At 41.7% G+C, this 23,750-nt stretch overlaps 2 protein-coding genes across 6 annotated transcripts; both read right to left on the bottom strand.

Moving 5' to 3' along the window:
- Positions 1 to 63: 63 nt before the first annotated feature.
- On the bottom strand, positions 64 to 4,203 carry tlr7 (toll-like receptor 7). The gene is made up of 2 exons (XM_046839733.1): positions 3,768 to 4,203; positions 64 to 3,609 (listed from the first exon to the last, which is right to left on the bottom strand). Exons 1-2 carry the CDS (start codon positions 3,786 to 3,788, stop codon positions 433 to 435), a joined length of 3,198 nt encoding a protein of 1,065 aa, XP_046695689.1. The 5' UTR covers positions 3,789 to 4,203; the 3' UTR covers positions 64 to 432.
- Positions 4,204 to 4,339: 136 nt separating this feature from the next.
- On the bottom strand, positions 4,340 to 23,498 carry frmpd4 (FERM and PDZ domain containing 4). 5 transcript variants are annotated; one of them, XM_046839691.1, is made up of 17 exons: positions 23,095 to 23,498; positions 18,468 to 18,569; positions 14,834 to 14,994; positions 14,594 to 14,726; positions 14,014 to 14,059; positions 13,752 to 13,856; positions 13,542 to 13,649; positions 13,133 to 13,264; positions 12,834 to 12,953; positions 12,087 to 12,223; positions 11,841 to 11,967; positions 11,540 to 11,629; positions 11,133 to 11,315; positions 10,375 to 10,495; positions 9,326 to 10,267; positions 7,682 to 8,782; positions 4,340 to 5,891 (listed from the first exon to the last, which is right to left on the bottom strand). In XM_046839691.1, exons 1-17 carry the CDS (start codon positions 23,133 to 23,135, stop codon positions 5,887 to 5,889), a joined length of 3,654 nt encoding a protein of 1,217 aa, XP_046695647.1. In that variant the 5' UTR covers positions 23,136 to 23,498; the 3' UTR covers positions 4,340 to 5,886. The 5 variants fall into 5 exon arrangements, with proteins under 5 accessions (XP_046695647.1, XP_046695655.1, XP_046695670.1 ...); XM_046839699.1 differs by having other exon boundaries at positions 14,837 to 14,994; positions 23,095 to 23,496; XM_046839714.1 differs by having other exon boundaries at positions 14,624 to 14,726; positions 23,095 to 23,495.
- Between the last annotated feature and the right edge of the window lie 252 nt (positions 23,499 to 23,750).

The following is a 23,750-nucleotide window of genomic DNA, read 5'->3' as shown; positions in this document are numbered from 1 at the left end:
TGAACACAATTGGGGAAAAAATTACAATTTATAATAGATTTAATTTATTTTTCAAACAATACAAAAACACAACTAAAGTGTAAAGACAAAAAAAAGTACAAAACATATAATTGAAACCATTTTTGTACTATTGAGCACTTATTCTGCGATTGCTCAAAAGATGTCGATTAGCAACTCATCATGTTTCATTTTTGATATTTAGCATATTATGGAAGGAGTCTCCAGTGTCAGTACCTGGTTAGAGTTAAATCTCTAAAACCTGAAGAAAAAAAAGAGCAACTGCTGAGGAAACGAAAGTTTTGTATTCGTTGTGGCATCAGTGGTAACAGGAACTTCCTTCTATCACATTAAAGGTAACATCAAGTAAAAAAACATTTGGTGACCCATAAAAGAAACACAAAACCTAACACACTGCATGGAAGTAAAAATCTGCTACAGCGTTTCCTGGAAGAGCTTGTTGTAGTGCTTTTGGCTTTCAGTGGCCATGAGGCTCCTGAGACAAAACCAGAAATACTGCTGCGTTTTAGGATTCCTCGGCCATTCCAGCACGGATCGTTTGTAAAGCCTCTTCCTGAGTCTCAGGTACTTGGAGTACGTAGAGGAAAATCTTTCCAGGAAAATCAGAACAATGACGTCGTCCTTCTCATCCATGAGGCGTTGGTGTGCCAGGTAGAACGCGGTCTTGAAGTGGCCACTCCGGATGAAGTGAGTGGTCAGGATAAATATAGTACGTTTGCTAAGCTGAATGCTTTGAGAAAGGTTCTCGATGAGGGGACAACCCGGAAGCCAGTCACGATCTTCCAGGCAAAGATGAAGCCTCGGTTCACCGTGTTCTTCCAGTTGTACACGGAGCTCCTGCAGCACCCAGTCACTGACCGCCGTGTCGGTTTTATCATAGACTATGAAGGCGTCGTAGGCTGTGCTTTCAGAGAGAAGGCGACGGTAGCCCTTGATTTTGGCGAGGCAGAAGTGGTAGATGTACCACACATCCCAGAGAAAGAGATGGCTGGAAATGGACAAGGTGAGGACACTCAGGATCATGGACGTGCTCAGGATACTGAGAATGATGGACAGAGAGTTATGCTGGCAGGCCTGGAGGTTGAGAGAGATAACACTCTGGCCATGCTGAGTGCCAGGGGAAGCACAGGTGACTCCAGTGGCCAGTTGAGGAATGTTCACAGAAGTGCGATTGATCCATCGGACAAACCACGTGGCGTTACAGGAGCACACAAACCGGTTGTTGTTTAAAAACAGGACCTCTAGCTTGTCTATGACATCTTCTGGAAAGCTCGACTCTTCAATATACTTGATTTGGTTATAACTCAGATCCAACTTTTTCAGGCTAAACGCACCCTGGAGGAACTCTGGGCTCAGCCTCACGATCTGATTCTTGCGCAAAACCAGTGTCACAATAGATTTCGAACAGTTGGAGAGCTTCGCAGGAACGCTCGTGAAGTGGTTCCCGCTGAGGTCTAAAACCTCCAGGTTCTTCAAGAACCTAAGACCATCCCAGGAGAAGGATTTCAACTTGTTGTTTGTAATGTTGAATTCTGTGAGTGTTAGCGGAAGGTTTTGAAAAATCTGTTTAGGAATAAAGTTCAGGTTGTTGTGAGAAATATCGAGGGATTTTAAGGCTGTTAGTTTTTTAAAGTAGTTGTGATATCTTGTATCACCATCTCTCCATAACAGATCGAGGCGGTTGCCTTTAAATTCCAAATATTCCAGTGAGTTACTCTGCATCTCTGTGTTGGTGGATGTGGATATTTGATTGTGGTTCATTATTAACTTGGTCAACTTGCTGAGATTTTTAGTAAAATTTAGCATATGGGTCAAACCCTCTGCTTCGAAATAATGATTGTTGTAACTGATGTCCAGCACAACCAGATTGCTCAGCTCATTAAACGCCGAGTCAAACATCAAATCGAGGCGATTGTGAGAGAAGTCCAGGTATTGTAGATTTTTAAGATGAACAAATTCAGATCCATTTAAAGCTTGGCTCATTGCATTTCCTGACAGATTGAGACACCGGAGCTCATGCAGATTTAGGAATCTTGAATGTAAAAAAAAAATGTTGTTCCTGCTGAGATCCAGCGTTTTTCCAAACGAGCTGCACTGCGTGTTGAAAGGACTCAAAGTCCCTAGCTCTTTATCTTTACTTTTGCAGCTTCGTGCATATTCATCATATCTGAAATAGTGAATCTCTCTCACTTCTTCACTTCGGTACTGAGAACCTCGTGACATTGGGGAAGTGTCGTCTTGCTTGAGAAAGCCACGTGTCATCGTCAGGGCAGCTGCATGCTCGGCCTCCGAAGGTGATGAAATCTTATTGTCCGATAAATTGATGATGTGGAAACTTTTCAGCCCTGTGAGGATGCTCAGATTTGTCAACTTGATGAAGTTCGTCCCGAGATCAATCATTTCAAGATACTTCAAAGAAGTTAGAGGGTGGATATCTTTCTCTTTGAGTTCTTGGAACACAAAGCCTCTGATCCTCAGGATCCTGAGGGACTTCAGTGAGGAGAAAAACGGAGAGAGGTTTAGTGATGAAGGATATCTCTGGAGCTCATAATTGAAAGAGAGATCTAGTTCCTCTAGGGAAGGCAGTGAACGAGGAAAGGAGGTGTGTGTTATGTCTTTTGCTAAAAAGTTGCTTGAGAGGTCTAGCACTTGAAGTTTCTTGCAGCCTTTAAACCATCGAGGCTGCACAGTCGTGAGAGAGTTGCTGTGAAGCCGCAGGATTTTAAGTTCAACCAAATTGAGGAAGGCATCTTCAGGAATCTGAATGGGAGCGCCGTTAGCGCAGGGGACGCATGGGAAAGGCGCGTTATAACAGCGGGGACAGTTCCCACTCAAATCCAGGATTTCTAACTTGGTCAGGTTGTGAAAATCCTCCGCTGCTACTTTCTGTATGTTGTTGTTGTATAAGTAGAGCTCCTTTAGACTCGACGGCAATCTGCGAGGCACGAAAGACAAATTGTTGGATTTGATCGACAACAAAGTCAGTTTGTCGAGCTGCAGAAACGCATCGTCCTCAACGTAATAGGATCTATTGCATGGGTTTCGGAAGTAACAGTTCTGGCCGAGGTACAGAGTCTCGATGTTGACAAGGTCAGTGAGGTTTTCCTTCAAAATGGAAGAAATGCTGTTCACCTCGAGGCTGAGGAGCACTATGTTCGGAGGCAGTCCTTTCGGGATGCTGGAGAGCTGATTTCCATCCAGATAAAGTGACTTGAGAGTCTTTAGTTGCCAGAAGCTTCCGTTATCAACTTGCATGCTTTTTGTGCATATGTGGTCTTTCGGGCCGACCTTAATGGGCACACAGTTGCAGCGTATGTCGATCTCTGTGATGTTGCTCAGGCCGAGGAACGACGTGCTGTTGATGTGAGGGATGTGGTTGATGGTAAGCGTCAGGTTGGTGGTGTTGGAGGGAATCCCCGGAGGAATGGATGTTAATTCCCTGCTGGTGCAGTCCACTTTCACTTCGGTGTCGTTGCTAATTCTGGACACGTCACATTGCAGACTTTTGGGGTACCATTCGGTTTCCCCGCACACAGATGGACAGAAAAGCAGAAGGATGGCTATTTTAAGGATGACGATCCTTCCTGCCATCTAAGGGGAACAATGCGCATATTAATGCTAACATAACACACTTTAGAAGCAACAACCTGCTCAAAAATATATTTGAATGTGACATGTATAAAAATATACACTAAATCTGTGCAATATAAAAAGAAATAGGACAGGGATCATCAGAATGAAGAGCTCACCTTCTTCTTGGGCTCTGTCATCACAGCCTGACGATCCCTCTACGTCTTTCACACTGCGAGCTGAGACTCTGAAGATCAAATTCTGAGCAATTGTTACCTATTTGTGTTTTTTTCCCCCTTTGACCATGAGAACTCTAAACCATAAAGACAAGTGAGAGTGGTTATATATAACTTGGGTAACTTCCTCATTATTAAACCACCTAAACACAGGTTCAACCCGGGCCAAAAAAACAAAACAAAAAAATACAACACAATAACTGTGCGGAATGAAGGTTTATATAATAAACGGAATAATATTGCAAATAATCATTTGTTTCTATTGTTGTATATAAAATCTTGAATCAGTTGAACGTTTAACACAAATGTTTAAGATTATAAGAACTGGCATGTAAAGAAGGTACTCATTTGAACGATTTACGCATAAATGAAAGCAAAACCACAATAAGAGGGGAAATTCTTCTGCAGCTTTTCCTGAGAGTCACTGGGGACCAAACAACCTGCAGTGCCAAGTTTCAGGTTAATCATATTCACTAAAACAAGCGATTTGTGCGAGATAAAATAACGACAACAGATCCAAATAATTCCAAATATTTAATACGCTTGATTATGCAAATAAATCACAACTGATTAATGTCATAAATATGCAAAAAATGTCTTGTATTGTTCTTTATTCTATGACTAAAGCATTTATACAGAATTAACAGGCAAATAAGCTGCGAATGTGCCGTTTCTGAACATTCCAGAACGTCATCTTTTTTCATATATATCATCACTGGAACATAGGCATAACCCAAAAGTTTAAGAACGCTAGATTTTTCCTGTTTTTAAAAATTCTACGTAGTATATAATTAATTTTTCTTTACAGTTTACATAAAATATACACAAGGCATAGAGTTTAATAAAAGCACACCAGTCAGACTGAATGAATTGTTACCGAGCACCACGTGAGGATGTCAGTGATGATCACGGGGCAGTTTATGGCTTTGAAGGAGCTGAAAATCAGCATCCTTTTCTTTACTTTCTCCCAGGATGAGATCAAGATGGCTGCAAATCTCACATGGAAAAGTCAAAGACGGGGTTTCGTGGTTTTCATGATTTTTCTTGGTTTTTATTGTTGTGCTGAAAGTTTTTCTTTTCTGATTGCCATCAGCCCAGTGTAATTTGTACACGGCAACAAGTGCTTCTGTAAGTAGGAGAGATTATTTCCCTTATTAAAGCCCAACATTTATAGAAGAGTTTTTGGGTTGTGAGTCTTTGCAACCAATGACAACAGAACTGGACAGAACTTCACCTGAAGACCACCAACCACCACCACCATCAGGCTCTCAAATGAAGACTAATATGTGTTTTTCTCTGTGACACTTGAAATGCAGAGCTGCAGAATACACGCTTTCTGCCCTCTTCCACATACATGAATTTACAGATGCTCCTGATTGGTGAGACGTCTCTGTGGAAAGATTAAAAAAGAGTCATAGCTGCTTTTGGTTGTGAGGGCACTAAATCAGTGCGATGACGCTCTGAGACTTCGACTCACAACCAAAGAATTCTTTTTTTTTATTGTTGCCGGCTGAAGATTTTTCTATTATCGTTACAGCACAGCACAACACCATGGCCTTCACTCTTCATCACCATTTCATACTACAAACTGAAAACACTGTTAGAACTGGGACATTGTGAGAGCTGGAGACGGTTTTCTTGGTAACTCCTGCTTGATTTATTCTCCACATTTCTACTAAGAAAACCCCACGACATGTCTCGCTATCCAGTCCGACTTCATCTTCCACAAAAACGCAAAAGGTCAGGTTTTATTTCTGAAACTGTCCAGAATCAATTACACATTTGGTTCTTTTAAAGTTCCAACGATGCTCCCTGAGCCAAAATAGTTTTCATGAAGAAAAAAAAACTGCATTTGCCACTGCTTTCCATGGAAGCTGAAGGGAAATTCCAGTTCTGCCTTCCTGAGGCAACCAGAGATCCAGTCCGTGAAAGGGGAAGACCTCTACAGACCTGTACAGACTCCTGGATTTGGCACGTGCCAGGTGTGAATGGTCAGGATCAGTGTACTGTAGATGTGTTGAGTGTAAATGATGAGCCTTCGTTTCAGAGCCATGACGGCATGTTACACTGTAGAGGAGAAAAAGAGGAAAAGTGTTACCAAGAAATTAAGTCTAGATTTCACCATTTTATTGTGTAAATGCAAAGAAAATGATAAACTCACATGGATATGTTCTGGAATTACAGTAAATACACTTAAACTAACTACAAAACAAAAAGCAACTGGAGCAACTGGAGTCAGATGTTCAAATATTTTTGATCATTTGAAAAATGTGCAGGTCGAAATAAAGCTTCTGAAATATTTAATATGTCAAGATGTAATTAAAGCGGATCTGTTTTCTCATTTTGTCAACATCGTGTAACACAGCACACCTACACCTGGATCATCATCACCTACAGATTGCTTGGACACCATACAGAGAGGGGAACAGCCCTCAAGAGCTGCAGTTTTGGAGATGTTCTGACCCAGTGGTAGACATCACAATATGTCAAAGTGGAATTCTTACACTCGCCTATTTCAACATTTTGCAGCAGTATTGTTTCATGCCGAGGAAGAGCACCACAGACGCATTATTTGCTTTGAGGATGTTGATGGAGAAAAATAGAGAAGATCAGAAAGAGTTGCATTGTGTGTTTGTGGATTTAGAGAAAGCGTACGACAGGGTGGAGAGAGGAGTTGTGGTATTGTATGAGGAAGTCAGGTGTGGCAGAGAAGTATGTGAGGGTGGTGCAGGACAGTGTGACAGACTGTGACAGACTGGTTCAGGGTGAAGGTTGGACTGCATCAAGGATCGGCTCTGAGCCCTTTCCAGTTTGCAGTGGTGATGGACAGGTTGAAGGACGAGGTCAGACAGGAGTCTCTGTGGACTATGATATTTGTGGATGATATTGTGATTTGTGGTGAGAGTAGGGAGCAGGTGGAGAAGAGCCTGGAGAGGTGGAGGTACACGCTGGAGAGAAGAGGAATGAAAGTCGTTAGGAGTAAGACAGAGTACATGTGTGTGAATGAGAGGGAGGGAGCAGGTGGAGAAGATCCTGGAGAGGTGGAGGTACACGCTGGAGAGAAGGGGAATGAAAGTCAGTAGGAGTAAGACAGAGTACATGTGTGTGAATGAGAGGGAGGGCAGTGGAGGGGTGCGGTTGCAGGGAGAAGAGGTGGAGAAGGTGGAGGAGTTCAGGTAACTGGGGTCAACAGTGCAAAGTAATGGAGAGTGTGTTAGAGAAGTGAAGAAAAGAGTGCAGGCAGGATGGAGTGGGTGGAGAAGAGTGATAGCAGGAGTGATTTGTGATAGAAGAGTATCTGTGAGAGTGAAAGAGAAAGTTTATAGGACTGTGGTGAGACCTGAGATGTTGTATGGATTAGAGACAGTGGCATTGTTGCAGAAGAAAGAAGAAGTTGTTCTCAGTAACACAGCAACCCTGATGTGATCTGTGTTTACACATGAGTGTATTTGGACAGACTGCTGATGTCTATAAATAAACAATGATCTCTACATCCATCCCATTCAATTTAACTCTTTAGCATGTCTGTACAGTCAATTCTGTAAACTTACTTTGTTTTTCATGATGCCTCGTACTGTTACTGCCCACTGTAGTGCATTCTTTCACTGGTACACACACTACAACATTCTTTCACTGGTACACACACTACAACATTCTTTCACTGTTACACACACTACCTCATTCTGCCTTTATTGCATTGTTATAGTCACATTTATATAAAACCCGTGTTTATCTGTGTTATCTTTGGACTCCCATAATACGTTTATTGTATTTGTATATTTATATATGAATTGATTTATTTATATGTCTTGCTATTTGCAATATGAGCGTATATGAAAAGATTTTCAACAGTATACCTGTAGTTTCTCTGATCTTGGCCATCCTCTGGCCTCCTTCACGTCCCACGTTGGCCTCTGTACCAGGGGCTGCATGGTGCTTCCGTAAAAACGCAGGATCTAAAGTCTGATGGACGAGTTTGCGATGTGGACTTTGACTGTAGGCTTTGTCTTCAGCGCTTGGGTACGCGAGGCTTTTCAGAGATGATTCTGTGATCAGGTGGATGTTCTCGGCAGTGCAGTGTGGCGAGTCCATGGGCGTCACGCAGCTGCTGCTTCCTGTACTGCATCCCGCATCGATGGAGGAACACTGAGAGCTCTGCAGGGAATGAATTCCTTCACTCTGGAGTGAGGACATCCTCTTCGGTAAGTGGTACTCGTACAACCGTGTCACTTCCTTTTCAGATGACGGTACCTTGTTTTGCTGTGAAGCCTGCTCGATTAAATACGCCTCTTCTGCAGCTGTGCGAGTGTTCAGATCTATCAAAGATCCTCTGAGATTACTAGTGACTGTGTTCAAGCCACACTTTGGCGTTTTGGAGTAAACGTGTTCCTCTGCTTTACAGTTCAGGATCTGTTGTGATTGTCCATTCCTGTCCTGAAATGGAAATGGTGTCCTTTGGAGGTCAAACCCTGTGTGAATTGGTTCTTTTGAGTTCACATTATTGTATCTCCCAATCACGTCCTCTACGTTAGAGCCGAGTGTTTTTATTTCGTTTTTGCTGGATGTTCCCATTCTGCGATCTGCCTCATCAACTTTTCCTGCTCTCTTGCCCATCATGGCATCCATATGCATTTTGTTGAAGTAATCAGACAGCGATTTGGTCTCCATTGTTTCAGGTTCCATTTCCAAGTGGTCTGAATGGAGTGCCTGACATGAAGCTACAGCTGTGGACTTCAGTTCTTCCTCCTGGTTTCTAGACGTCGCCCTCAAGCGAAACTCCGTTTTTTCAGCTTCTAGAGTCTGATAGCCTTCTGCAGTGACCACGAACATTTTCAGGGGATTGTCAGAGAGTTTCTGAGCTGCTGCAAGTTCTGAGCTTTCAGTCATTTCGGAGGAATTAGTCTCATTTCCTGAATCCGAAGCGGACTCAGGGCTATAGGATCGAGATATTTCTACACCTGTGCCACAGAAAGACAAATGGTTTAGCCAACATTTCTCTTTTCATTACTACAATTATCTAAAAGGATCTAAAAGATCACGGTTTCACGGTATCATCAAGTGACCATTAGTGACTTCAACACCCTTGTAGCTGATTAAATCTCCTCAGAAATCTAGTGGAACATCTTCCCAGAAGAGTGGAGCTCATTATTAACAACACATAGGAAACGAATGTGGAATTGGAAGTTCAGGAAGCACATTTTTAACCGTGAAACCATGATGATGTCATAGCAAGCATTCACACCACGGCACATATTTTAAATCGTTTATTTGTACAAAAAAATAAAATTATAAGACAATGAAACTGGTGCATGTGTTTACAACATTAACAATGGAACAAAATAAACAAATAAATCAGGAAAAATGCAAACAAAACAATGAGTTCACGTCCACGTACGATGAAAAATAAACAAACGGAACAATATGGAAGTTTGTGTGATGGAGAAATGAACAAATGGCTGGAAGACTTCATTAATGAATGAATGTTACGATCGAGTAAGAACCTGAATTATTGTCTGAATGTGGGTGGGTCGGATCTTCAGAGGCTGCCAAAGCTTCTAGTGCTTGCAGTGTGGAAACAACAGCATCATCCAACCCTTCCTCCTTCCCACCATCTACGCTCATCGGCACGGAGTCTATCAGCGACACTGGGATGTCTGAGTTTCTTTTCTTCCTCGTTTGTTCTCCTTGGTGCTCATCTTCATCTGAACTGTCCCTGAATCCAGGTGGTGGAGCAGCTATAGCCAAGTTTAACGACTGCAAAAGCACATCGTTGTCTTCTACGTCGTTTCCCTCTGGTGGAGGGGGAAGGGAGGTCAGGTCGATGATATCGTCGCTGGATTCCGACAGGGAAAGAAGAGACAGAGCTCTTTCTCGAGAATCCGCCATCGCCATCATCGACATGTCGTCCTCACAACTAATGTCGTCCTCGTCCTCCGCATCGTCTGTGGTCTCGGCGTAGCAGATCTCATGCAGGAGCGGCTCCTCGATTCCCTCTGCACTACCAAAGATCTTACCATCGCCATAAACCATGTGATTCCCATACTGGAAGCCATCCATGTCCAAACACTGATCCAAGGGTTTATATTCATCCTGGTGCAGATAAAGTGCACGCTGATCATTCAAAACCTCCGGAATGTCCTCCATTAACCTTTGGTACCCCAAATGCTGGGGATTCACGTTCTCCAATGGAGCGTCTCCAAATATAAAAGACACCTTGGCGTTTTTGGGGGATTCGTCAGACTTACTCCTGAAGAAGGGCTGCGTGTGGGCGAGGGGTTGCATACATGCGCCCCTGCTGGCCTGATGCACCTGGTGGAGCTCAGTAATATACATGGGACTGGGGTTTGAGTCTGAGATCCTGCCAGTGTGGTCCTCACACCCAGTACAAGAGCCATAGTTCCACTCAATCGCCTGAAAGTTGTGCTTTTCCTGGGAATCGTGGCCTAACAAAAGACACAAGGTACAGTAGTCAAAGCCAGAAACCACAGGAACCAACAGTAAAGAAACATGTGTTCTTCATGAACACATGCATCCACAAGTCCATTATTACCAGATGTGGTGTTGGCCATGTTAAAGATGGAGCGTCGTGAATCCACCAGCAGTCTGTAGTACCCCGCAGTAAGACATGCCAGATTCATCGCATCACTCGACTCCATTATTAATATGATGGGCTGAAAAACAACAACAACATCCTAAATACCGTCTGAAAGCAGAATAAAAGAACAATACTGTAAAAACATCAATCCATCCATCTCACCAGCAGCTGCACCTGGAGCACCTCCTTAACGATCATCATCTATATGTCTATCTTCTAATGTCAGTGCCTCAAATAACTACACCAGCCTCCTCTTGAGAACGTAAATAAAAACCTCATACATTTATGCACCACCATGACTTTCATCTCTTTCAAAATCCTCCCCATCTATCCATACTTCCATCTGTCCATCTATCTAACTTCTATCTAACTAACAACCATTAAATGACCTTTACTATATGGAACATCCTAATCCATCCGTCCATCATTCCTACAGTCATCCATCCCTCTAACCATTCATTCATCCATCCATCCATCCATCCATCCATCCATCCATCCATCCATCCAGCCAGCCAGCCATCTATGTATCCAGCCAGCCATCTATCCATCATTCCTACAGTACCATCCATCCATTCATCCATCCATCCATCCATCCATCCATCCATCCATCCATCCATCCATCCATCTATCCATCCATCCATCCATCCATCCATCATTTAACTATTTATCCAAACATATCCCCATCCATCCTTTCATCTATCCATCCATTTTACCTTTACATCGAGCACATGGAGCTCTACTCGGACGTTCCTCTCATCCTCAGTATACATCTCAATGCGGTTAACGTGGCTGAAGTCGGCCAGCAGAGCCACCAAGTTGGTTTTGGTGTTGATGACATGGCTAATTCCATGTCGTGGTCCAACAAGAAGTGTGACCTCTGTGTGCTTCTCTGCTTGCTAATGGCATCACACACACACACACACACACACACACACACACACACACACACACACACACACACAATGTTTCTATTGATTTAGATGTTAGTGTTAAACAATAGATGACTTACATCTAAATAAAATGATTTAATAATGAGTATAAAAGTTCTATATATTCCAATTTGAGTTTAGTGTGTAGTGAACATCTACATACAGTTATAAAAGAAAATACACAAACTCACAAGCAGTGTGGATTTAAACACTCTTCCTCCATACAGTCTCAGGTCACTGAGATACTTCAGGTAGTGAACTTTGGCCTGCAGTGCTGTCAACTGTAGGCAATCAATCAATCATTCAATCAATCAATCAATTCAAGATGCGCACACACACACACACACACACACACACACACACACACATGAGATTTATTGCTCAGGATAAATATAATCACTAGTTTATTGCACTACTTCCTGTGAATGATCACTAGGGGCAGTATTCTGCACATTTCGGACCCCAGGGTATAGCGCAATACCGAATGCTCACCTTTTTCCCAGGAGGCACCAGGTTCTGATTCGTTTTCAGGATGTGTGCTATGGCCTTCTTGATGTTTTTCTCCTTCATGCTGGACAGAACTGCTGGAGGAAGAAACAGAGCCAACCCCCACTCCTTCCTGCAGACCCACACAGAAAGATCTTTATGATGCACATTTAGAGTAAATACTAGCAGTAGATTGTAAGGTGCAGGATTCTGCCACAGATAGAAAGAAAACGTGATTTTAGAATCACTTACTCGATGTATTTGAAGGAGACTTTCTGAGTTTGTTTGGTGCTGATGGTGAGGATGTACATCTGAAGAGCGGCGAGACGGAGAGCCGTGTCGTACTTCAGCTCTGAACCGAACCGTTCCAGAACAACATCCTTACAGCTCTGAAAAGCACACAGAGAGGATTACACACACATCATTGTATTTTAATGTAATAACCTTAGATCCTGCTCCACCTCCAGTCTGCCAGACACCTGTTTCACCTCCAACTTCCCAGACCCCTGCTCCACCTCCAATCTCCATTTTCAAACTCCACCACCATTTCCAAAACCCTACTCCACCACCAACTTCCCATTCTTCTGCTCCACCTCCAGTCTCCCACTCTGCTTCTCCATGTCCAGTCTCTCCAAACCTTACTCCACCTCCAACTTCCCAGACCCCTGCTCCACCTTCAATCTCGCAGACCTCTACTCCACCTCCAGGCTCTCAAAACCCTACTCCACCACCAACTTCCCATTCTTCTGCTCCACCTCCAGTTTCCCATACTGCTTCTCCACATCCAGTCTCTCAGAACCTTGCTCCACTAACATCCCAATACCCTACTCCACCACCAATGTTCCACCTTCGAATTTCCAGAGCCCCTGCTCCACTTCCAACCTCTTAAACCATTAAACCATTAATCCATGAGTTTGTAGCTCCTCAAACCAGCTTTATTTCTGACTGCAACAATGTTTTTATCCCCTGCAGCTTCTGATGATTAGAGCTCACATTCACCTGCACATAGAGATACTCGAAGGTCACGGGGTCACGACGGAGAAGATCCACCGGATCCCGTGGTACAAAAGCAATGCGAAACAAACACCTCATCTTGTGAGATCCAGGCTGCTGAGTCACCTGGAACAAGAATTACATACACACCGAGTTTTATTCGTTCCACACTTTTTATTATTTATGGTCACAAACTACATTTCCCATCAGCCATTGCACTTGGATGCACTTCCCTCGTGTTACTCGATATATTTCAAGGTGTTATTTGATTCCCTCTAAATAATTGTAGTTCAGATTAGACGTACCCGACTCAGCATGTCCTGCTCGTGCAGCAGAACCAATTTTGTGTTTGAATTTTCCATCTTTCGTTCCAACATCAGAGAAAAATGCTCAATGCTTTTGATGGACAGCTTCTCCTGCAGCGTCAGTAGGACGTCCTTCCAAAAAAAAAAAAGATGCAAATATCAGTTAATATTTAATGTGTTTAAAAAAATTGAGCAAAACATTAGTGTTTATTGAGATAAATCCATGCACTGCTCTGCTTTTTTCACTTCTATAATATTCAGATGATCTCAACCCTGATTGTTAACGGTTCAGTAGCTTTCAAACAACAATCACTGACCAGTTAATATCAAACCTTCATATTTCTGTCCCACATGACGCAGTGTTTTCATCATTAATAAAGTAAAAATGTAATAACCAGGATTTTAATACCTTAATGGAGGTGTTGCTGTCAAACCTGAACGATTTCGTCTGGCTGTTTTCAAGGTACACTTTCAGAACATTTGGCATGAAGAGAAGTGAGTTATCCTTCACCGTTTCCTGAAATCAATCAGACACTGTAGATAAATAACGCAATATAGAGATTAATGTGAAACTGTAAACAGATTAGTTGAAACCGTGCTCTTTTTTTTTTTTACGTACAGGAATTTGACCGTTAACGATGACCTCTTCTGCAAATCTGACTTTCACAGGGTTGGATTTCAGCTTTGCCTTTTTGGCGGCGCTCATGAAGGCGGATTTGGGAGACTGAAAAAAAAAAAAAAAAAAAGGTGAACATTTTGGAAAAACATGAACATAAAAAACATCTATTGTCGTTAGAGCTTCAATATACAGTAATATATATATATTAAAGAAGATAATTAGATGGATGTAGTGTATAGGATAGAGAATAGACCACTCTTACAGGATACGGCTGGATGACAGTCAGTACGATGGCCTCTTTACAACTCCTACAACAGGAGGAAGTAAAAACAGTACGAATGTTCAGACGTGAAAACAGCAGCACTGTGCAGATCCTGTGTCTAATGTTTGCATGGACTTTCTCTCACTAGGAACAATGAAATATACAGTTTAATCATTTCTAGATAATGCTGTGATAATCCTATAATTTCATTTCCTGGATCACTTCATTACGGGATTGAATGTTTTGAAATCATTAAAATTTGGAATCAACTCTTCATTTCTCATTGTCAGATCGACTCGTTCTGGGTAGAAGTGAATCTTTTTGGTATTGACTCTTTTTTTAAACACCTTATTTAGGAATAATTTCATCTTATTTTACGATTAATAATTTTTCTTAATGTAATCTTTTGTGTGTATGTGTGTTTTTTGATCATTTGGGATTCACTCATTTTACAATTAACCCATTTTAAGATCTAATGTATTAGAAATTGTTGATTTTGGGGACAGATTGATTGTGGAGTTTGACTCTATGATAAAGTCTAGTGCCCTCTGTAAGACAGGAGCAGGTCTCTCACACCTGCCTGTAATCGTGAGTTGAGGCGTTCGAGTACCTGACCAGGTCGATCACTCGCTCTCTGGGAGCGCTGCTGACTGGCTCATCGTTGATCATAATGATCTCATCTCCAGGAACCAGTTTTCCCTCTGATGGACCTCCTGTGGATGAAATGAAACCTGTGAGAGTCTGTTCAATGCCGTGAGAATGAAACGTTTGTCCCTCGCTTGGCTCGTCTGGGTAATACGTGTGAGGAAACAGGAACTATTACCTGGAGTGACAGAACGAACTATGACGGGCTTTTCACTTCCTGCTACGAACCCAAAGCCTAACACTGGGTCTCGTCTCATCTCAACTTTCCGAGGAGCTAACTTATCTCCCTCCAGCCCCAGACGCACTTCCTCCAAGGAACTGGGCTGGGAGACGTGACTGAGAAAGAGAGAGAGAAAGAGAGAGAGAGAAAGAGGTTTATTTGCCCGAATGTACACTGAAACGCTGATATTACATGTCCATGTTACCTTCTGTTACGTGAATCATTTTGTGTGTGTAATTGACTCCTGTGCCATGGAATCGACTCATCTGGGGTCATTACATTTTGGGTCCAGATTGATGTTAGGATTAACTGCTTTTTTAATCATTTTATTTTTGTTGAACGGCCCACTGAACAATGAAGTGGAAAATTTTATTTTAAATATATGTTTTTCTCTTATTATATCTGTATTTGGTAATAAAGGTCGGCTTTTTAACTAAAATGTCCCTTAGTTATTAATAGAGGTCGAGCCACTGATAGCTGATCGCTGGTACTCTCGGCTATCGGCAAAAAATCCAAACCTATAGTTTTTCCGGCTTCCTGTCTGCTGTCATACCAAGAGCGCCTTCTAGAGGCGATTCACTAACACCACATGCTGTTAGTTGTTACATATGAGACTGTGCTGCGCTGAGAGTGCTACATTATACAGTGGTCCCCAGAACTCGCGGGGGGTTACGTTCTAAGAGTTACTCCTGCAGCCCCTGTGGTACCTTAGCAAATTCATCTAGACATTATGTCCTTTTATAAACCTAATAATGTGCAGTATTTGACCAAACACATCGTTTTAAATGTTATTGCTAATATTCCTGAACCTTCGGTCCCGCTGTGGATTCCCGAGAATTTTAAGATAATCAGCAACTTGCTGTAGTTACGTTCCAAATGAGAAACCACAAATTTTCAGAGCTGCAAATTATTGGGGGTTGACTGTATATAATATATATGTATAATATATGTATATAAAAACTGTATATAATTATTTATAATTTATTCATTATATAATTATATTTATTAATGAATATATTTATATGTTATTTAGAACATTTTGTTTTTTTATGTTTATTTTAAAAACTGCAGAACAAAATAATAAACTAATCCAGCATCAGGAGGTTAAATAAATACACAAAAAATCATAATTAAATCTCCACAATAAAACTGGTAGTCACTCCGGCACGTGGTCTTTTCTGGAACAGACCCCCAGTAAAGAAAGGAAACATTTGGGTCCATTTATTTGGGATTCACTATTTTAGTGATTGTCTTAATTTGGGATCATGTTATTTTGACTCTGTTCACACTCGTCTATCGTGTTGGGATTAGCTCTTTGTGTATGATGACCTTTGGGACCATTTTTGGTTTCTTCTCATTTTTGGATTGAATCATTGTATTAAAAATCTTAGAAAAACCTTCCTCAAGTGTTGCCTATTTCCTCATTTTTCCAATAATATAAAATGAATTGAAGAGCATTTCAGGTTTTGTTATCCATTTTAATTCACACTTCATGTTGTGAAACAAGTGTAGTTCCTCTAACTTCTTTCTCACTAATGTTAGCGCACAAGTCGTTTCCTCAGCAGCTGCTAGAGAAATTAACAAACACCTTCTGAACAATCAGGACTTTAACCAGTGCTGTGGAATGACCTCATTGTCCACTTTATTAGGAACACCTGTACACCTGCCTGTATCCAATCAGCCAACCGTTTGACAGAAGCAGGAAGTAGAAGCCTGTGTAGATGCAGGTCGAGGGCTTCAATTCATGTTCATATTACACATAAGGATGAGGGGAAGAAGTGAGATCTTTGTGACTTCCTCTGTGGTATGGATGTTAGAGCTGGATCTTTTATTTTTTAAACACTTTTTCTTCAATCTGATGTTTGAAGAAACTCTTGACCTGGATCTGCAGGATGCTCAGACAGCCTTGAAGGGTGGAATTATGTTCAAATTGAATTTCTGGTAAAAAGAAAACCCATGAAATTATAGACGTCACGATACGAAATGGATCCTGGTATAAAACTCATCCCTGTTTCATTCCTCTGCTCTGTTCTCCTTCTCTCTGTACTGTTCAGTAATTAGAGCAGTGGCTGTGTGAAGATCTTCACAGCTTCTGACACACACTAAAGACCTACAATTAATCTTTCACATGAGGGAGTGAGGGCAGAGCTGGTCTTCACATCACTACAGCTCCACACACACACACACACACACACACACACACACACACACACACACACACACACACACACACACACAAATACCACAACCAGGACTTCAACCTTCTCAACATCATCTGTATATATCACCCTGTTAGTCTTCACTTTTTAATTTATTTCACAGAACATGTTAAGTGCATGTCCTGATGTTTATAAACAGCTCCTTATTTTAGTTATTGTTGATTATTAAAATCAAGATTTACAAATGTTTTCTTTTCTTTTCTTCTTTTCTTTTCTGTTTTCTTCCCTACATACCTTCATTTCATCACAGTCACACAAACTCACACAAGGTGCTTAATGAAGTGAAACATAGTTTGTTTGGAGACACACTCACACACACACACACACACACACACACACACACACACACACACACACACACACACACACACACACACAAACATATGTGCTGGCAGGAAGTCACGTGTAACCCGCTGTGGGATTATATCCTGCTGTCTATATGTTCGAGTGAATTGACATAGCCACCTGCTAACAAGCCACGCCCACTTTCACATATGTTCACTGGAATGGCTGTCATTAAAGTCATCAGGCGACAAAGCGCCACATTTCCAGGCTAATCAGACACATTAGCGAGGTTACACCCAGACTCTGCTGCTGCGCTGCTCGTCTTTTGATCCCTGATGAAGTAAAAACAGTTCTTGGCGCGGCGCTTTGTGAGCTGCAGCGACGGAAGGCCTTGTTTTAAAGACTGTAATTTGGGACCCGGCCCTCGCCCACACGCTGTCGCTCACGCCCAACACAGATTAGGGGTCTCTTCAGACTCGCCTTTCTTGTGCGGAACAATAAAGCTTTAACACCGAGCAGGTCGCACAGGCGTGGATCTGCCTGAGCAGAAACCCCACTTCTGTTGTAGTGAGGACTGTATGGGAAAAGCGAGATGTTCCATGACGTATTTTTGGTCATGTGACCCTTTTAAACTGAAATCACACAGTTTTATTGTCTCTGGTTAAACCTCAACAGCATCTCCGACCAGCATGTCTGTTTATAAAACTCACTGCTTTTCCTTAACGTTGAGATGAAGAGTAAATAAATAGCAAACAATTTTCACATTCAATTTTGAATTACTGGAAACGACACAAATTTTATGCTATATTTTGCGTTTGTGGTCTAAAAAGCTGAAGCTGTTCCATGAGTTTGCTCGTATTGGTGGATTTGAGATGAGCATCGGAACAGCGCATTTTATTGTGCCATCACCCGTTTCTTTACAACGTGATTTAAAAAGCCGAGGAACAATGTCATTAAAAACAGAGACGACCAATCACAGAGCTGTAAAGTGTGTGTGTGAGTGTGTCTGTGTGTGTGAGGGAGTGAGACACCAGATCACACCCCGGTAACAAATTAGCTAATTTGCACATTTGCCTCTGACTCACTCGATGAAGAAGTCACGCTCGTCTCTACTGGACAACGTGTCCCAGCCGTCTGCAGGAGCGTGAGACGAAGACGACCAGCCGCCTGAGGCTTTGGTCCTGTGGCTGAAAACATTAAACATATTGAGAAGGGTGTGAAGTGTGTTAACATGTTTACAACAATGCTAAACAATTTATTTTATGTAAATTAATATCTATTTTTATTGTTCTTTAAATGGAGAACTAATAAGAGTGAAGTGACGGCCATTTTTAACTTCATTCATAAAATTAAACATTTAAATACAGATTTATTTATACACCTTATTATTACCTTACACACACACACACACACACACACACACACACACACACATATACACACCTATACACTTGGACCCTGTGTGCACAGAGGTAAGAGACCCAGAGGTTTTTTTATTAATAATCCAATCAAATTAAATTATTAGTTTGTTTATATAAAAAACATATAAAACTGTAATAAATACAACAAACATAATTTCACTCTAAAGCCTGAACATTTCAACTCAACAGTGCACCCTTATCATTTGTACTTTTTAGAGATATTTTATTGTCATTTATATTTAAATACTTTTTAATGTTATTTTACTTTAAATACTTTTGTATCACATGGTGAAATTATTTAAAATGAAAATCAATAATGTACTGTGTAAAGTGAGTGATACAGATGTGACACAGGTGTGATGCAGATGTGAAACAGGTGTGAAACAGGTGTGATGCAGGTGTGAAACAGGTGTGATGCTGATGTGATATGTGTGAAACAGATGTGATACGGGTAAGTTATCAGATTAAAGCCAAGGGCACTGATTAGCACAGGTGCTCAAGATACATCCTGCAGGTTCAGCTGAGATGGAGATGAAAAGCTGAAGATACAAAGATGAAGAGATAAAAAGATGAAGAGAGGGAGTGCTGAAGAGATAAGGTAGGGAGATAAGGTAGGGAGATGAAAATGAAGAGATGAGGTGATGAAGATAAAGAGCTGAAGAAGAGATGAAAAGATGAAGACACAGGGATGAGGTGATGAAGATCAAAATATGATAAAGAAATAAGGAGATGAAGATGAACAGATGAGGAAATGAGAAGATTAAGATGAACAGATGGGGAAATGAGAAGATGACGATAAACAGATGAGAAAGAAATGAGAAGATGAAGATAAACAGATGAGAAAGAAATGAGGAGATGAAGATGAAGAGATAAAGTGACTCACCGTTTGAAATGGCGCATGGTTAGAACAACACGCAGGTTGAGATGAACTCATGTTCCTCTACAGATGTTAGTGTGTTGTGTGTGTAATCCTTCGGAGCCTGGTCTTGGTGCTGTGACGCTGTGGTGTCTGATGCTCGTGGTGAAACTCAACACTCTCCACACTCATTAATAAGTGACGCAGTGTGTGGAGGAATGTGCGCTGAACAATTAATGAGCAGTCTAACTCTTCCCTTTCAGTTCAGCCTGCTTCTGCTCTTCACTCCCACTCATCCACACTCGCTCAGGAACCTCACAAGAACCTCTGTATTCCTCTGTAGGCCCCGCCCACTATCACAATCTCACACTCTGATTGGTTGATGTTCGTCCCTGTTCTCTCTCCTCATCCGTCATCCAAATACATTACGCACCTCATTGACATTCATTAATTCATCCATCTGTTCATTCGTTCATCTGTTCATCTACTCATTCAGTCATCTACCACAAGCACAGAGTTTCTGCACAGATTGGATTTGATATTTGAATTGGACATTGTGTATTGGTTTGGATTCTGTTTCAAAAGATCTGTACTTTGATTGGACCTTTTTACAGCTCTAATGTTTGGATTAGATTCTGGTTTTATGAGCTCTCTTCTTAGATCGGATTATACTTGAACAGCTTTATGATCATATTAGATTTTGCTAGGATTAAAACAGATTTATGTTCAGATTGGATTGATGGCTATATGTTTGGATTAGATTCTGCTCTAAATGCTCTACGTTCATTACAGATTATACATTAGCAACAATTAGCTTGAACTGGATTCTACATTAACATCTCTATACTTAGATTAGACTGTAGCAGGTCTGTGATCAGATTAGAGTCTATGTTATTAGGTATATACTTGGATTGAATTGTGCTTTAACATTTCTATGCTCGGATTGGATTGAATGTTAACAGCCTTATGCATAGATTGGATTCGGCTTTAACATCTCTCAATAGTTGTTCGTTGTAATTGTTATTTTTATCCATAAATTGTACTACTTGTACATTTCTATAGCTGACATTGACTTTGACTTTCTATTTTTATCTCCTACAACTGTTCCTGAAATGGAAGTGTGTGTAGCTCTAGAGCTGGGTTTTACTTACAGCACACTGAGAGAACTGGAGCGGCATGCACTTCATATTCTTACAGGCCAAAGGGCACTGCTAGACAAAAGCCGAGAGATCGTCAGAAATACATGATTTAACTCATTATATTCTACCTGCAGCCAATTCACGGTGTTTTTGTCTTTTAATTTAATAAAGATACTTTCATAATTGCTTGCATAACTGAGCATATAATTCACAAAGAATAGGAAATAGTCCTATATGAAGTTACTTATTAAAATGTTTTATTAACATAACATATTACTTTTTCTCTGATTGGCTGTTTTTTTCTGAGCAAATAAGTGTGGGATCTTCTCAGTGGCTCGAGGTGACCTGGCCAGTGATTGGTGTCAGTGAACAGGATGAGTTTCACCTCCACTCCTGAGCACGGCCATTTTCAATTATTTAAAAGTGCAAAGTGATACCCACTCTCCAGTGAAGTGTTGCTACGTTAAGGCTGACTTTTGTGTGCATTGTATTAACTAAGTAATTACTCATAATGCATTGTATAAGAGATTGAAAATTAAACAAGTATACACCGGTTTAAATAATGTGGGTATAATACTGAAAAATAATACAGGAAATTAGATACTGAAAGACTGATAGCTTACGTTATTATAAGTTATGCAATTATTAATCTCAGCAATCCAACAGCAATTAATGTTCACAATCCAACAATCATACAATACCAGGTGAACACAATGTGATAACAAACCAATCACAAGACAGAGATGAGAGCAGAAGCAAAACACAGAACTAAAGGTGACACAATGGGAAAACTGTGGGACCTAAAATCAAAAAGCTTATCTACAGATTTATGATTATGTATTTGAGTTCCTCAAAAGTTCTCTGTTACTGTATGTATTACTGATAAATTTACAAATGAACACTGGAGATATCAATATTTATAAGCAGCACATGATTGTCAATTATAGTAGTGCAGAGGCTGCATGAGATTCAACTCCAAACTCTAAAAAATCCAAACTCAGGCAGTTAGTCTTGACCTGATTATATCCATGCAACTCGGAATTCCAGGTTGGGAAAAGTTCAGATATGTGAATGAGATCGGCATCATCATTAAACAGAAGCAATTCAGGTACATCCTCTTGAAATGTTTCTCAAGCCCTGAGACCAGGCATGCAGAGATGAATTTGCTCTGGGAATTCACAATTTTCCGAGCTAAATTCACCTAAGAACATTCCAACTGCCTAGGAGTATAACGATTTGCAGCAATCGCTCCTATCCTGAAGAGAGCGATGCAGCGGCACTTTAGTCCTTTAGTCTATCCAGATGTCCTTCCTCCTCATCTGTACTATAATTTCAAACACAACTTCAAATTTCACGTGAATACCTCTTCAACTTATAATCGCCATCTATCCAAATCTACCAGAGTACGTTCAGTCTAGCGTTAGATTGACGTCGCCACTACTTCTCATTGACATGGCGCTCGATTGTTAATGGAAAGCGAGATGTTCAGGCGCTAATGTGTCATGGAACGTGATTTATACATTGGAAATGTATTCTCTTGTGAAAGTGTGCGAGCAGCTGATAACAGTGTCACCTCAGAACGCCAAACAGCTGCAAAGTTCTCACAGAAAATACACCACATGCTACAGCACACGCTACAGCACATGCTACATACGCCAAACACGTCACCGATAATTCAATATAAAGACATTTACGAAGTTTCAGGCTGGAATTTTGCTAGGAATGTTTTATAGTAATGATGTACACAAATGTGTGCCTGAGGCCTGAGCGGTGTGGGATTATAAGGCGGGAAGGGGTTTCCGTTATTTCCGTTACATTGTTTTTATTTAAATGCGGCTCTAGAAGAATCTCTGGAGCGGCGCGTGCGGTGGAGGGAAGGAAAAGGCGGGAATGCTGAGGTGACGTCCGCGAGCGGCGCGCGCACCCAGCCAGTCAGTGAGGTGAGGTGAGACAGTGCGGACTGAGGGACAGAGGGACAGAAGGATGGAGGCTCCTCTGCTCCAGTGTCCCCCTTCTCAGATGTTCACTTCAGATCAGCGTTCACACTCCTCTCACTCCGGATTATAACCGGGTATCAGAGCACACACGACCCCGCAGGAAAACGCACCAGGCCCGTTTCTACACCACACACAACCCTTTTTGACGACGCGCCGAGGAGGAAAAAATAAAGCAGACGCATATACGACCCTCTCCAAACACCCCGCGCATTTTGTATTCTTTTTTCATCTCTCATTTCTCCTTATCCCTCCATCTGCCTCCCAGAAGACGCTATAACGCCGGAAAATGGCGGACTCACCCTGACAGCTTGGGCATCCTGACGAAGCTGAACACGTCCATCAGGTCCGCCGTTTCACTCGGTTCCCGGAGTCACGCGCGAAAGACGGAGCGGGGGAAAGCGGCAGCGAGGGCGCGCGCGAGGACCGCGGTGGTCTGAAAGGTCTGCCCCGGCGCGGTGTTATTGCCCCCAGACGGCATTTTTTTTCTCACGGCATCTTTTTCCTGCCGCTAAACTGGCACCATGTCAGAGTCAGTGCCATCGCGGCACCCGGGCATGATGCAGGGGGAGGATGGGGGGAGAGGGATGGAGAGAGAGAAAGATGGAGAGATAGGGATGGATAGAGAAGGGATGGATAGGCGCTCGTGCTCTTCATGTGAGAGTGGGATGAGAAAAGAAGAAGGGATGCAGAACAGAAGGCAGCGTGGGAGGACAGAGAGAGGGGGAGTGATGGAAAGACAGCATGTCCGTAATGAATCACTTCAGAGAACCGATTCGCCAGAACAACTCCTTCATTCCTATTAAGATTTATATTCAAAGGTCGATTCGTTTGAACCGGTTCATGCGGGATTTTTGTTATTATTATTTTTTATTACGAGCTCATTGTAAATGATCAGAGAAAATAGGATTAGACTTCAGATTCGATAATAGATCAGAGTTTGGGTCAGTATAATCAC

Source organism: Silurus meridionalis, chromosome 3 (assembly GCF_014805685.1).
Source record: "Silurus meridionalis isolate SWU-2019-XX chromosome 3, ASM1480568v1, whole genome shotgun sequence".
NCBI lineage: Eukaryota > Metazoa > Chordata > Actinopteri > Siluriformes > Siluridae > Silurus > Silurus meridionalis.
The sequence above is the reverse complement of the archived record's forward strand: the minus strand, read 5'-3'. Positions and strand labels throughout refer to the sequence as shown.